At 45.1% G+C, this 14,051-nt stretch overlaps 1 protein-coding gene across 1 annotated transcript in view; it reads left to right on the top strand.

The window, feature by feature from the left end:
* LOC137619725 (lysoplasmalogenase TMEM86A-like) overlaps positions 1-14,051 on the top strand; it is a 104,630-nt gene that overhangs the window by 71,869 nt on the left and 18,710 nt on the right. The window contains exon 3 of the mRNA XM_068350020.1: positions 11,800-11,993. Coding sequence (XP_068206121.1) covers positions 11,800-11,993 — 194 coding nt within the window. The remainder of the gene's footprint in view (positions 1-11,799; positions 11,994-14,051) is intronic.

The raw sequence follows: 14,051 nt of genomic DNA, 5'->3' as shown, positions 1-14,051 counted from the left end.
TTAGGGGAGAAAATAAAGGCAGAGTAACGCTGGTCTCAGGTCTCAAGACCTCTTAAACGTTAAGTCCAGACCTATGCCAGACGTACGAAGTTAAAGTTCACAACCCGAATGCAGTCATTGGGTTAGCTCTGACTCTCCTCAGTCATCAGTTGATTACACTCCGCCTAAGACGAGTAAGGTTCGGCCACAACAGATCTCTGCTGTTAAGGCTTTACCTCAGCAGAACTTAGTGTCTGCCGACCCCAAGTTAACTCTACTGCAGTCCATACAGTCACAACTTTCGGTCTTGATGCGTGAGTGTCGGGCTGAGAGTGTTCCGCCTCCGCCTACACTCCCCCCCCGCCTATGATCGCTCCGCCTGATCACAGTACCGCCTGCCAGGCGTACGATGTTGTGAACTCTACTACAGCTTTCGGACTTGATGCGTGAGTGTCGGGCTGAGAGTGTTGCTCCTCCGCCTCCGCCTACACTCCCTCCACCTACACTCGCTCCGCCTGATCGCAGTACCATCTGCCAGGCGTACGATGTTGTGGACTCTACTACAGTCCATGCAAGCACAGCTTTCGGACTTGATGCGTGAGTGTCGGGCTGAGAGTGTTGCTCCTCCGCCTCCGCCTACACTCCCTCCACCTACACTCGCTCCGCCTGATCGCAGTACCACCTGCCAGCAGTTCCACCTGCCAGGCGTACGATGTTGAGCCACGTGCTGAGTTTGCTGTTCCCTGTGGTGTTCAGCCTCCGCCTTCCTTAAGGCAACCTTTACATTGGGATCAGGAGGATTATACCGCTTGCTGCTCCACCAGTGATGCAACACTCGGTTGAGGTACAACAACCTCTCCCGTCCATGAGTCAGTCTCCTCAGCTCTCGCTGCAGCGAGCTCAACCCTCCACAAGGCAAGCACCACAACACCTTAGCCTTGCGCCTCAGGAGCCTCAGCTTGCGAGACATTTACCTTGTTCTGCGCAGCCTCTTCCTCATCGCGCTCCGCTCACACCACAGGAACTGGAACTTGCTACTCCGCTTCCGCCAACTGCTCAGCTAGCGCAACCCTTGGGTTCAACCACTCATGCTAGGAGTCAGCCTCCTCCACCCATGCGCCTTCCTTCTGCTTGTCTTTTATTCAGCCTTTGCAGACTGAGCCTCAGGTGTTCCCTCATCGGAGTCTTGAAGAGGAAACCACAACTATTGTTGTTCCAGCTCGTTCTGACTCTGCTGTTCAGCATACCTTACCTCCATTTTCATACCATGGTTTAAACCCCATGCAAGCATGCATAAAGCACTCTAGCACTGGTCATGGAATTTCTGAGAAATGTTAAACGCCATGCACACGCTCTGCTTTCCTTACAGCAGGCTCTGCTTACAGCAGGCTCTGCTTACTACATGCTCAGCATACAGCATGCTCTGCATTCAGCATGCTCTGCATACAACATGCTCTGCATACAGCATGCTCTGCATTCAGCATGCTCTGCATACAACATGCTCTACATACAACATGCTCTACATACAGCATGCTCTGCATACAGCATACTCTGCATACATCATGCTCTGCATACCTTACCGCATGCTTCTCAACACATCTTGGGTTGTTGCCAACTCACTAGACTGTCAAGCAGTTTCATAACGTTGCCTTCTAGTCTGCTGCTTTTGCACCAGTGAACCCTCACTCAGAGAACTTAGCTTTTCTAGGATAAGGTCCCTGTAGATGAGAAAGTTCTTTTCTCCCTCCTTCTGATATTCCCTTGAGGACTCTGTCATTTGGAGGGAGCCTTTAGCTGCATAACCTCTTATGGACTTTTATTTAAGCATAACATGCTTACAGGGAAGGTAATGGTTCCACTTCAGCCGCTAATCCCGTCTGTTACCACACCTGCTCCCATAGACCTTGAGCTGTGTTGCATGACATGCAGTCCAAGCTTAGTCCTTGTTAGAGGATTTTTTTGTTTACGGAGTCAATGTGTCACGGGGAAGACGTTCAACAACCAACAGAAGGGACTTGTTGTGACGCAGTGCGGCAACCTCAGCAACCCGTTAAGGAGTTGTCTGTACGACCCAGACAGTCTAGACAGATTCGGGTTGTCACTGTACTTCCTCGCTTGCCCATGATTGACAGTTTACAGACTGTGCAGCAGTATCATGATCTTGTGTCCGGCTCCGTCAGACGACTGGCTTTTAAGAGCTCCCACAAGTCGTCGCTGTCTGGAGATTTTCAAATGGACTATGGATCTGACCAAGGAACTGGGCCTCCTGGTCAATTTTGAGGAGTCTCAGCTCGTTCCATCCCAGACCATTGTCTCCTTGGGTATGGATCTTCAGAGTCGAGCTTTTCGGACTTGTCCGTCGGCCCCAAGGATCTTCCAAGCCCTAGAATGCATCCAGAGCATGCTGAGAAGGAACCGATGCTTAGTCAGGCAGTGGATGAGTCTAACAGGGACACTTTCATCGCTGGCCCTGTTCATCGAGTTAGGGAGACTCCACCTCCGCCCCCTTCAGTATCATCTAGCTGCTCTCTGGATAAAGGACATGACGCTAGAGACGGGCTCAGTTCCTGTTTCCGAAGAGATGAGGTCTACTCTAACGTGGTGGAAGAACAGCATTCTTCTCAAGGAAGGTCTACCATTGGCTGTTCAGACCCCCGACCACCGTCTCTTCTCGGACGCATCGGACACGGGCTGGGGTGCGACACTGGACGGACAGGAATGCTCGGGAACATGGAATCAGGAGCAAAGGACACTTCACATCTATTGCAAGGAGTTGTTGGCAGTTCATCTGGCCTTGATAAACTTCAAGTCCCTCCAGCTTAACAAGGTGGTGGAGGTGAACTCCGACTACACCACAGCCTTGGCTTACATCTCCAAGCAGGGAGGGACTCATTCGAGGAAGTTGTTCGAGATCGCAAGGGACCTCCTCATTTGGTCAAAAGATCGAAAGCTCACGCTGGTAACGAGGCTCATTCAGGGCGATATGAATGTCATGGCAGATCGCCTCAGCCGGAAGGGTCAGGTCTTCCCCACAGAGTGGACCCTTCACAAGAATGTTTGCAGCAGACTTTGGGCCCTGTGGGGTCAGCCAACCATAGATCTATTCGCTACCTCGATGACCAAGAGGCTCCTCTTGTATTGTTCTCCGATTCCAGACCCAGCAGCAGTTCGCGTGGATGCCTTTCTGCTGGATTGGTCCCATCTCGACCTGTATGCATTCCCGCCGTTCAAGATTGTCAACAGGGTACTTCAGAAGTTCGCCTCTCACAAAGGGACACGGCTGACGTTGGTTGCTCCCCTCTGGCCCGCGAGAGAATGGTTCACCGAGGTACTGCAATGGCTGGTCGACGTTCCCAGGACTCTTCCTCCTAGAGTGGACCTTCTGCGTCAACCTCACGTAAAGAAGGTACACCCAAACCTCCACGCTCTTCGTCTGACTGCCTTCAGACTATCGAAAGACTCTCAAGAGCTAGAGGCTTTTCGAAGGAGGCAGCCAGAGCGATTGCCAGAGCAAGGACGACATCCACTCTCAGAGTCTATCAGTCTTAATGGGAAGTCTTCCGAAGCTGGTGCAAGGCCAATGCAGTTTCCTCAACCAGTACCACTGTAACCCAGATTGCTGACTTCCTGTTACATCTAAGGAACGTAAGATCCCTATCAGCTCCTACGATCAAGGGTTACAGAAGTATGTTGGCAGCGGTTTTCCGCCACAGAGGCTTGGATCTTTCCTCCAACAAAGATCTACAGGACCTCCTTAGGTCTTTTGAGACCTCAAAGGAACGTCGGTTGTCCACTCCAGGCTGGAATCTAGACGTGGTCCTAAGGTTCCTAATGTCATCAGGATTTGAACCGCTCCAATCAGCCTCTTTTAAGGACCTCACATTAAAAACTCTTTTCCTCGTGTGCTTAGCAACAGGTAAAAGAGTAAGTGAGATCCACGCCTTCAGCAGGAACATAGGTTTCACATCTGAAACGGCTACATGTTCCTTGCAGCTCGGTTTTTTGGCTAAAAACGAGCTTCCTTCCCGTCCTTGGCCTAAGTCGTTCGAGATCCCAAGCCTGTCCAACATGGTGGGGAACGAACTGGAGAGAGTACTTTGCCCAGTTAGAGCTCTTAAGTACTATCTAAGAAGGTCAAAACCATTGCGAGGACAATCAGAAGCCTTATGGTGTGCTATCAAGAAGCCTTCTCTACCAATGTCTAAGAACTCAGTTTCTTACTACATCAGGCTTCTGATTAGAGAAGCAAATTCTCATCTGAAGGAAGAAGACCTTGCTTTGCTGAAGGTAAGGACACATGAAGTGAGAGCTGTGGCTACTTCAGTGGCCTTCAAACAGAACCGTTCTCTGCAGAGTGTTTTGGATGCAACCTATTGGAGAAGCAAGTCAGTGTTCACATCATTCTATCTCAAAGATGTCCAGTCTCTTTACGAGTACTGCTACACCCTGGGTCCATTCGTAGCAACGAATGCAGTAGTAGGCGAGGGCTCAGCCACTACATTCCCATAATCCCATAACTTTTTAACCTTTCTCTTGAATACTTTTTATGGGTTGTACGGTCGGCTAAGAAGCCTTCCACATCCTTGTTGATTTGGCGGGTGGTCAATTCTTTCTTGAGAAGCGCCAAGGTTAAAGGTTGTGATGAGGTCCTTTAGTATGGGTTGCAGCCCTGTATACTTTAGCACCTTTGAGTTGATTCAGCCTCCCAAGAGGAACGCTGCGCTCAGTAAGGAAGACGATCTTATTAAAGGCAGAGTAACGGTTCAAGTCGACTTCCTTACCAGGTACTTATTATTTCATTGTTATTGTGGATAACTGATTATATGAAATACGGGATACTTAGCTATCCTTTAGTCTTGTACACTGGTTTTTCACCCACCCCCCTGGGTGTGAATCAGCTACATGATTATCGGGTAAGTTTAATATTGAAAAATGTTATTTTTATTAATAAAATAAATTTTTGAATATACTTACCCGATAATCATGATTTAATCGACCCTCCCTTCCTCCCCATAGAGAACCAGTGGACCGAGGAATAATTGAGGAGGTGTCAACAAGAAGTACTTGAGTACCTGGCCACAGGTGGCGCTGGTAAATACACCCCCTTCTAGTATTGTGATAGCTGGCGTATCCCTCCATAGAATTCTGTCGGGCAACGGAGTTGACAGCTACATGATTATCGGGTAAGTATATTCAAAAATTTATTTTATTAATAAAAATAACATATTTTTATGTTTTGTTTATATGCGACCTTTCCTGATAGTAGGCGGTCCTAACTTGGAACCGAAGTTAATCAACGTTGAGCCCGTTATATCGTTTTTAGCCTTTAAAGAATTTAAAACTTTTTAAATGTAATGTTTTATGAAAGAATTTCTTTGATAGTCTTCGTACTGTTTTCAAAGATGAACTAACGTTTAGACTACGCAGTTGTTGACGTTCAGGACGTTCAACATGCGCTCTATCGTTACGATAGAGAGAGAGTGTATCACGGTTTCACTTTGCAGTAAGAGTAAATCGATTCTGACGTTTTGTTCATTCTTTCTTAGCTTAAATGTTTTAAATTCTAAATTAAAGGAACTTTTTATTTGGAAAACCTTTCAGTTTTTTCCTTTAGTCAAATAACATGTTTTTTTGACGATATATAATTGGGCTCTTCTCTTCTCTTAGGTGCGAAATCAAGAGAGAAAGAGAGAGAGAGATAGAGACGGAGGGAGAGAGAGGAGAGAAAACGTTCCGTTCAAGCGGGTAACGTTGTTCTCGTGTTACTCTCGTCCCTAGTCTCTGTACGGGGAGAAAGGTAAAACGTTTCTAGGGTTTTATTCTTGTCCCCAGGCTATGTGCGGTGAGAGATTGAAAACGTAGTTTATATGAACTAGCGTTTAGTCTCTTTCCCAGCCACTGAATTTTTTATCTTAATATATGTTTTCTGTTTTTTTGCTAGTATTAATGAGCTGCATTTTACGACTGATTTCGCAATTACTACCTTTTAATGAAGGGTAGAATTGCGTGTTTCAGGTAGAAATCAGTAAAAGTTTCGATTTCAGTGAAATAAGTGCAAAACAGAAAATCGATAAAGTGATATGCGCAAAGTGTTACAGTGTTGCGTCCGAGGGTTCGTCTGTTCGTGCCTGTCGTTCACCTAGTCCGGGACCTCTTGCAAGCTCCCAAGCCCAGGGGAGAAGTAATGTCGAACGACTTATGGGTTCGAGAGGCCTTGATCAACGAACAGACGTTTTCCCTCTGTGGTTTCGGGCGTATCTACCCAAGATCGCCCCACCCACTCTAAGACGAGAGAGCCCATTTATTCCTCGTCTGCGGAAGAGGTTTCTCGTAAGAAACCATGGACCAAGGTCTCGCGGCTTATTAAGCGCAAGTCGGTCCTTTCCGCGCAAGTCCAATGGCCCAGTTGTAGCCACTGGGTCAGTTCGGACTCGCTGCAGTCTTCCGACGACTGCTCACCTCCTAAGAGAGGCAAAGCGGTACCGCATCAGGCAGTCACACCGTCTGTTGCCGCACCTGCTCCTGTAGACCCTAAGTGGTCTTTGCTGCAGACCATGCAGTCTCAGTTAACGTCATTGATGCAGGACTTTCGTGCGGAGAAGGTTGACACTACACCAACCTCTAGCCTACAACCAACCACGGTTGTGCGTCCTGTGGACGCTGAGGCGACCTTCTGCCGCACTCCAAGAGAGTCCCGCCACCCATGCGTTCCAGTGTACCCTGCCAGCCGCATGTTGACGTTCAGCGACGCACGGAACCTTCCGTTGACGTTCGCGAGGTACAACAACAGTCTAAGTTGTTTTGTTTTGACGCGGTGCGTCAACCTCCGCATTCTAGAGTTGTTTTGACTGCTCAGTCTAGACAGTCAAAGCAGTCTCGAATGGACACTGTACGTCCTCACACACCTGTTGTGGTTGACATTTCAGTTGTTGACAGTTCACAGACTGTCAAGCAGTTACATGACGTTGCCTTCTGGTCTGCTACTTATGCACCAGTGAGAGACTCACTGAGGTAACCTAGCTTTTATCGGACAAGGTTCCTGTAGATGAGGAAGTTGCTGTTCTCCCTCCTACTGATATTCCCTTGAGGACTCTGTCAGATGGAGAGGAGCCTTAAGCTGCTTAGCCTCCTATGGACTTTTATTAAATCATGATGATTTTTTAAGGATCTTCGTCCGGATCTTGTAACTGCTGCTCCTCGTTCGCCTTAACGTCAGAACTTACACTAGGCCTAGCTACTTCGAAGCCGTTGTTTTTAAGCTAGTGCTCTCTCGCTCTCCTAGAGAGCGTTACGTTGGCTAGGCGACTGGTTTTTGCACCAGGAGGAGTTTTAGGGATACAGCCTTTGCTTTCCCTTCTTTTAAACTGGCTTATAGAGCGAGAGTCTGATATGACACGAGAGAAGTTCTCGGCTTGGGAGTTCATGCCTCTGCCCAGATAGACTTCTCAATTCTGGTAGACTCGCCCTGGCGCCTAGCCAGGAGACGCTCCAAGTTGTTTACAGGTCAACTTCTCAGCTTTTGTCGAGCCTTTGAAGTTTTGCTGTACTATTATGTCACACATAACAAGGCTTTCAAGGATGGTAAACGGTTCCGCCTCAGTCGCTAACCCCGTCTGTTGCCACACCTGCTCCCGTAGACCCTAAATGGGCTTTGCTGCAAGACATGCAGTCCAAGCTTGCGGCCTTGATAGAGGACTTAAATGCGGAGAAGAACCTTCTGGCCAACAACCTTCCAACCGGTCGGTTGTGCGCCCTGTTGACGCTGAGGTAACCTACTCGCGTCTGCCAGTTGAGGTGGTTCCTCCTTCTGGCCAACAACCTTCCAACCGGTCGGTTGTGCGCCCTGTTGACGCTGAGGTAACCTACTCGCGTCTGCCAGTTGAGGTGGTTCCTCCACCGATGCGACCCAGTGTGGGTTGCCAGCCGCACGTTGACGTTAAGCGACGCTCGGAGGTGGTTGTTGACGTTCAGGACGTTCAACAACCAGCAGAGGTGACTTGTTGTGACGCAGTGCGTCAACCTCAGCAACCCGGTAGGGTGTTGACTGCACAACCCAGACGGTCTAGACAGTTTCGGGTTGACGCTGTACTTCCTCGCGCACCCATGGTTGTTGACAGTTCACAGACTGTGCAGCAGTTCCATGATATTGCGACCGGCTCCGTCACGCATCCACCAGTGCGACCGGATTCAGCGAGTCAGACGTTGCCCACTCCGTTGCCGTTTCCTCATCAGTTTCGGATGAGGAACCCTCTGATGAGGACGTTGCTGAACAAGACGATCAGCCCCCAGTCCTGCTATCCATCCAGAAGATGCTGAAGAAGGAACGCTGCTCAGTCAGGCTGTGGATGAGTCTGGTAGGGACACTGTCATCCGTGGATCAATTTGTGTCACTAGGAAGACTACACCTCCGTCCTCTTCTATACCATCTAGCTTTTCACTGGAAAAAGGACAAGACGCTAGAAGCGGTCTCGATCCCGGTTTCCGGAAAGATAAAGTCTTGTCTGACTTGGTGAAAGGACTATATCAACCTAAGAGAGGGTCTTCCCCTGACTGTTCAGACTCCCAACCACGTTCTCTTCTCGGACGCATCGGACGTAGGCTGGGGTGCGACATTAGACGGTCGGGAATGCTCGGGATTATGGAACTCGATTCTAAGGACAATGCATTTCAACTGCAAGGAGCTACTGGCAGTACGTCTGGCCTGGAAAAGCTTCAGGTCTCTCCTTCAAGGCAAAGTGGTGGAGGTGAACTCGGACAACACCACGGCTTTGGCGTTCATCTCCAAGCAAGGAGGGACCTACTCTCTGACGTTGTACGAGATCGCAAGGGACCTCCTCACCTGGTCAAAAGGTCTAGACATATCACTAGTAACGAGGTTCATCCAAGGCAACTTGAATGTCATGGCAGATTGTCTCAGTCGGAAGGGACAAATAATTCCAACAGAATGGACCCTCCACAAGGATGTATGCAAGAGACTTTGGGCCACCTGGGGCCAGCCAACCATAGATCTCTTCGCAACCTCGATGACCAAGAGGCTCCCAATATTTTGCTCACCAATCCCGGACCCAGCAGCAGTTCATATAGAGGCCTTTCTCCTTGATTGGTCACATCTAGATCTATATGCATTCCCTCCGTTCAAGATTGTCAACAAAGTACTGCAGAAGTTCGCCTCTCACGAAGGGACAAGGTTGACGCTAGTTGCTTCCCTCTGGCCCGCGAGAGAATGGTTCACCGAGGTACTTCGATGGCTAGTAGACGTTCCCAGAACACTTCCCCTAAGGGTGGACCTTCTACGTCAGCCACGCGTAAAGAAGGTACACCAAGGCCTCCACGCTCTTCGTCTGACTGCCTTCAGACTATCGAAAGACTCTCGAGAGCTAGAGGCTTTTCGGAGGAGGCAGCCAGAGCGATTGCTAGAGCAAGGAGAACATCCACCCTTAGAGTCTACCAATCGAACTGGGAAATCTTCCGAAACTGGTGCAAGTCAGTATCCGTATCCTCGACCAGTACCTCTGTAACTCAAATAGCTGACTTCCTCTTATATCTGAGGAAAGAACGATCTCTTTCAGCTCCCTCTATCAAGGGTTACAGAAGCATGTTGGCATCAGTCTTCCGTCACAGAGGCTTAGATCTTTCCAACAATAAAGATCTACAGGACCTCCTTAAGTCTTTTGAGACCACGAAGGAGCGTCGTTTGGTTACACCTGGTTGGAATTTAGACGTGGTACTAAGATTCCTTATGTCAGACAGGTTCGAACCGCTACAATCAGCCTCCCTGAAAGATCTCACCTTAAAGACTCTTTTCCTGGTATGCTTAGCCACAGCTAAAAGAGTCAGTGAGATTCATGCCTTCAGCAAGAACATCGGATTCTCATCCGAAACGGCTACATGTTCTACAACTTGGTTTTCTAGCCAAAAACGAGCTGCCTTCTCGGCCTTGGCCAATATCGTTCGATATTCCAAACTTATCGTATGGTTGGAAATGAACTAGAAAGAGTCTTATGCCCTGTAAGAGCTCTTAAGTTCTATTTAAAACGAACTAAACCTTTACGAGGCCCGTCTGAAGCTTTATGGTGTTCAGTTAAGAAACCATCTTTGCCTAGTCAAAGAATGCTTTACCCTATTTTATCAGACTGTTAATACGAGAAGCTCATTCCCATCTGAATGAGGAAGACCAAGCTTTGCTGAAGGTAAGGACACACGAAGTTAGAGCTGTCGCAACTTCCGTGGCCTTTAAACAAAATAGATCTCTGCAAAGTATAATCAACGCAACCTATTGAAAAAGCAAGTCAGTGTTCGCGTCTTTTTATCTTAAGAATGTCCAGTCTCTTTACGAGAACTGCTACTCTCTGGGACCATTCGTAGCAACGAGTGTAGTAGTGGGTGAGGGCTCAACCACTACAATTCCCTAATTCCATAACCTTTTTAATCTTTCTCTTGAAATGTTTTATTTTTGTTTTTGGGTTGTCCGGAAGGCTAAGAAGCCTTTCGCATCCTACTTGATTTGGCGGGTGGTCAAAGTCATTTCTTGAGAAGCGCCTAGATTAGAGGTTTTGATGAGGTCCTGTTGTATGGGTTGCAACCCTTGATACTTCAGATCCTAGGGGTTGCTCAGCATCCTAAAAGGATCGCGAGGCTCCGTAAGGAAGACGTACTTAAAAAGGCAGAGTAATTGTTCAAGTCGACTTCCTTACCAGGTACTTATTTATTTTATGTTTGTTATTTTGAATAACTGCTAAAATGAAATAAAAAATCCTTAGCTCATAATAATGTAAACAATTATTGCTGGTCTCTACCCACCCCCCTGGGTGTGAATCAGCTTATATAATCACCGGCTAAGTTTAATATTGAAAAATTTTATTTTTATAATAAAATAAATTTTTGAATATACTTACCCGGTGATTATATATTAAAGGACCCTCCCTTCCTCCCCAATAGAGACCCAGTGGACCGAGGAGAAAATTGAGTTCTGTGTTTACATTGAGTACTGAGTACCTGCACGACAGATGGCGCTGTTGAAGTACACCCCCTACCTGCATTGCGATCGCTGGCGGATTTTTAACGTAGAGTTTTCTGTCGAGCAACAGAGTTGCAGCTTATATAATCACCGGGTAAGTATATTCAAAAATTTATTTTATTATAAAAATAACATTTTAATAATAAAATTTATTGTTTTTATTCTCTGCTGATGTTCATATACAGTACATCCTTCTCCTCCTCCCCACTGATCAGTTATGCCAAGAGAGTAATGATCTGGTTTTCAACTTCTAGACTGAAATATAGGATGTATTTATGTTGTCTATTCAACTAGTTACTGTAGTGGTATCAGCCACCATATTGCTTTGTGGTTCAGTGGAGAAAGACATTTTTTAACCCTTTTACCCCCAAAGGACATACTGGTACGTTTCACAAAAGCCATCCCTTTACCCCCATGGACGTACCGGTACGTCCTTGCAAAAAAATGCTATAAAAATGTTTTTTTTTTTCATATTTTTGATAATTTTTTGAAAAAATTCAGGCATTTTCTAAGAGAATGAGACCAACCTGACCTCTCTATGACAAAAATTAAGGCTTTTAGAGCAATTTAAAAAATATATATTGCAAAATGTGCTGGGAAAAAAATAACCCCCTGGGGTTTAAGGGTTGGAAATTTCCAAATAGCCTGGGGTAAAAGGGTTAAGGTGAGAACGGGAAATATTTATGTTTTGGTAGATGTCAACACAGCTTCAAGTAAAAGCAATAAGAACCAATATGAATTTAGGGTAAATGTTTATATAGTAAAATTTTCATTAATTCTGTTCATAATTATTTTCATTCCAGGTATGCATATTCAAGGAGAATTTTGCTTGGCTTGATATGCTCTGTATTTGGAGATGCCCTTCTTATCTGGGATGAATTGTTTATACACGGACTCAGTGCTTTCCTGATTGCACAATGCTTTTACGTGTCTGCCTTTGGTTTCAGGCCATTTAACATCTATGCAGCAACTGTTGTTTATTCTGCCATGACTATAGGTTAGTGAGTTTCTTATATTGCATATGCCTTTGTCTTTACCCTTTTCTTATTACAGGTACCTAAGAAAGTAAAGAAATACTTTGAATTGTTTTTGTAATAGTTTGAAAACATTTTCTCAGCTGCTATTCTAAAGGTCAATCAATGCTAAACCAATGCAGGTAAGCTTTAATAATAAAAAAGGGAGTTGTTTATACAAGAATACTAACCCTCATCTTTTGCCTAGAAGTACTTTATAGGGATACTCCGGAGTTCGAACTTGATTAATTCCAGAAGTCCATTTGAACCATTTTTTTTTTTTTTTTTTTTAAATTAAAATCAGTTTTCCCATTAGAATGCAGTCAGTCTTCGGTCTTCATGGTTTCTGTTATTCACGGTTCAGAAATCCGTATAATATTAAATAATGTTTCAATTATTTTCGATTAGGACTGCTGAACACAGCCCAACGTATTCACTTCTTTGGACCCAGCCTTTGCCCAGTTTCCATCCCTGCACAGTGCACTAAGGAAAAACAAACAAATATACATGGCAACTGTTTAACTAACACATGTAAACTATTTAGTGATAAACCCTTTGCATAGTAATTCTAATAGTGATAATTATTAAGAGGTTTATACATGCTTTATAAGGAGAAATGTACTGTATATTTATTTAATTATTGAGTGGGAACTTGTTGTTCCGGGAAAGTCTCCCTACAACACTTACGCAAAGATCAGCAGGGAAGGAAAAATAGCACTATCACACAAGGCACAAACACCCTGTTAACCCTGTTACCCCCAGGCTATTTGGAAATTTCCAACCCTTAACCCTCAGGGGTTATTTTTTTCCCCAGCACATTTTGGAGTATATTTTTTTTAAATTGCTCTAACAGCCTTAATTTTTATCATAGAGAGGTCAGGTTGGTCTCATTCTCTTGGAAAATGCCTGAATTTTCTCAAAAAATTATCAAAAATATGAAAAAAAAAATTTTATAGCAATTTTTTGCAAGGACGTACTGGTACGTCCATGGGGTTAAAGGGATGAGTTTTGTGAAACGTACCAGTACGTCCTTTGGGGGTAAAAGGGTTAATAACTTTGATGATGTAGTTCATATACCTTCACTCTAAACGAAAAAACCTGTACTCTCCAGAGCCCTGCAAACCCCACACGTGAAATAAAGGTAATTTGATGGCCTACTTTAGCTTTGTCGGGTCTAAAGCTATTCCACTCTTAGGCTCTGTTTCGGCTCCGTCCTAGGGACCCCAGTGAGACGCTGGACAGGAATTTTACATAATGAAATTATTTAGACAATGGCAATGGAGGGAGCAGTGATGTATTGTTTTAAAGTAAAAGTTAAGGATCTTTACCTTCAAAGCATATAATGAATATTAAGTCACTCGCTAACACACTATACTCTCAAGGTATTTAGACTTACTCCTTTCAATATATCTGGTATACTGTCCTTAGATTAAATGTTCATGTTAGACATAATCAATCAAAAAATGGAGTAGTAATACGAAAGGGTGTTATTAACTTAATCTTGTTATTTTATTGCACAAAATTTACATAGTTAAATCAGACATTTTAACAGCAGCAAGAGGTTAAACAAGCACAAAACAAAATAAATCCAATGCAACTTAGCAAAATCTAAGGGAAATTAAAATATGCGTGACGTGAGGTCGCTTGCAATGGTAAATGATTAAAGTGGGGTCGGACACATGGTCTTGTGACCCCATGACTGTACTGGTCTCTAAAGCAAAAGATTATACACAGAATTTTTACACACAATTCTGCTAACGGGAAGACCTCATCCAAGATGTCTTCCAGAAAATAAATCAAATTTTTTTCCTCCATTTTGCAATAGATTTGTCAGTGTTTAAGGACCAAACATGAAGAATGTAAGCTCCTTATTCATGAGCACTCCCTGATATTTATATGTCTACATAATAGCAAACTTGATGATAATACTCTTTGTACTTAAAAAATATTAGCTATAGGATACCATATGATCATCATGTAGGGTGCCATGGTGGAAGTCTTATATACGTTCGTCAAGATGTTCCCCAAATATCTTTGTCTAT

Source organism: Palaemon carinicauda, chromosome 26 (genome assembly GCF_036898095.1).
Source record: "Palaemon carinicauda isolate YSFRI2023 chromosome 26, ASM3689809v2, whole genome shotgun sequence".
Classification (NCBI taxonomy): Eukaryota; Metazoa; Arthropoda; class Malacostraca; order Decapoda; family Palaemonidae; genus Palaemon; species Palaemon carinicauda.
This window is presented reverse-complemented; position numbering and strand designations above follow the sequence as displayed.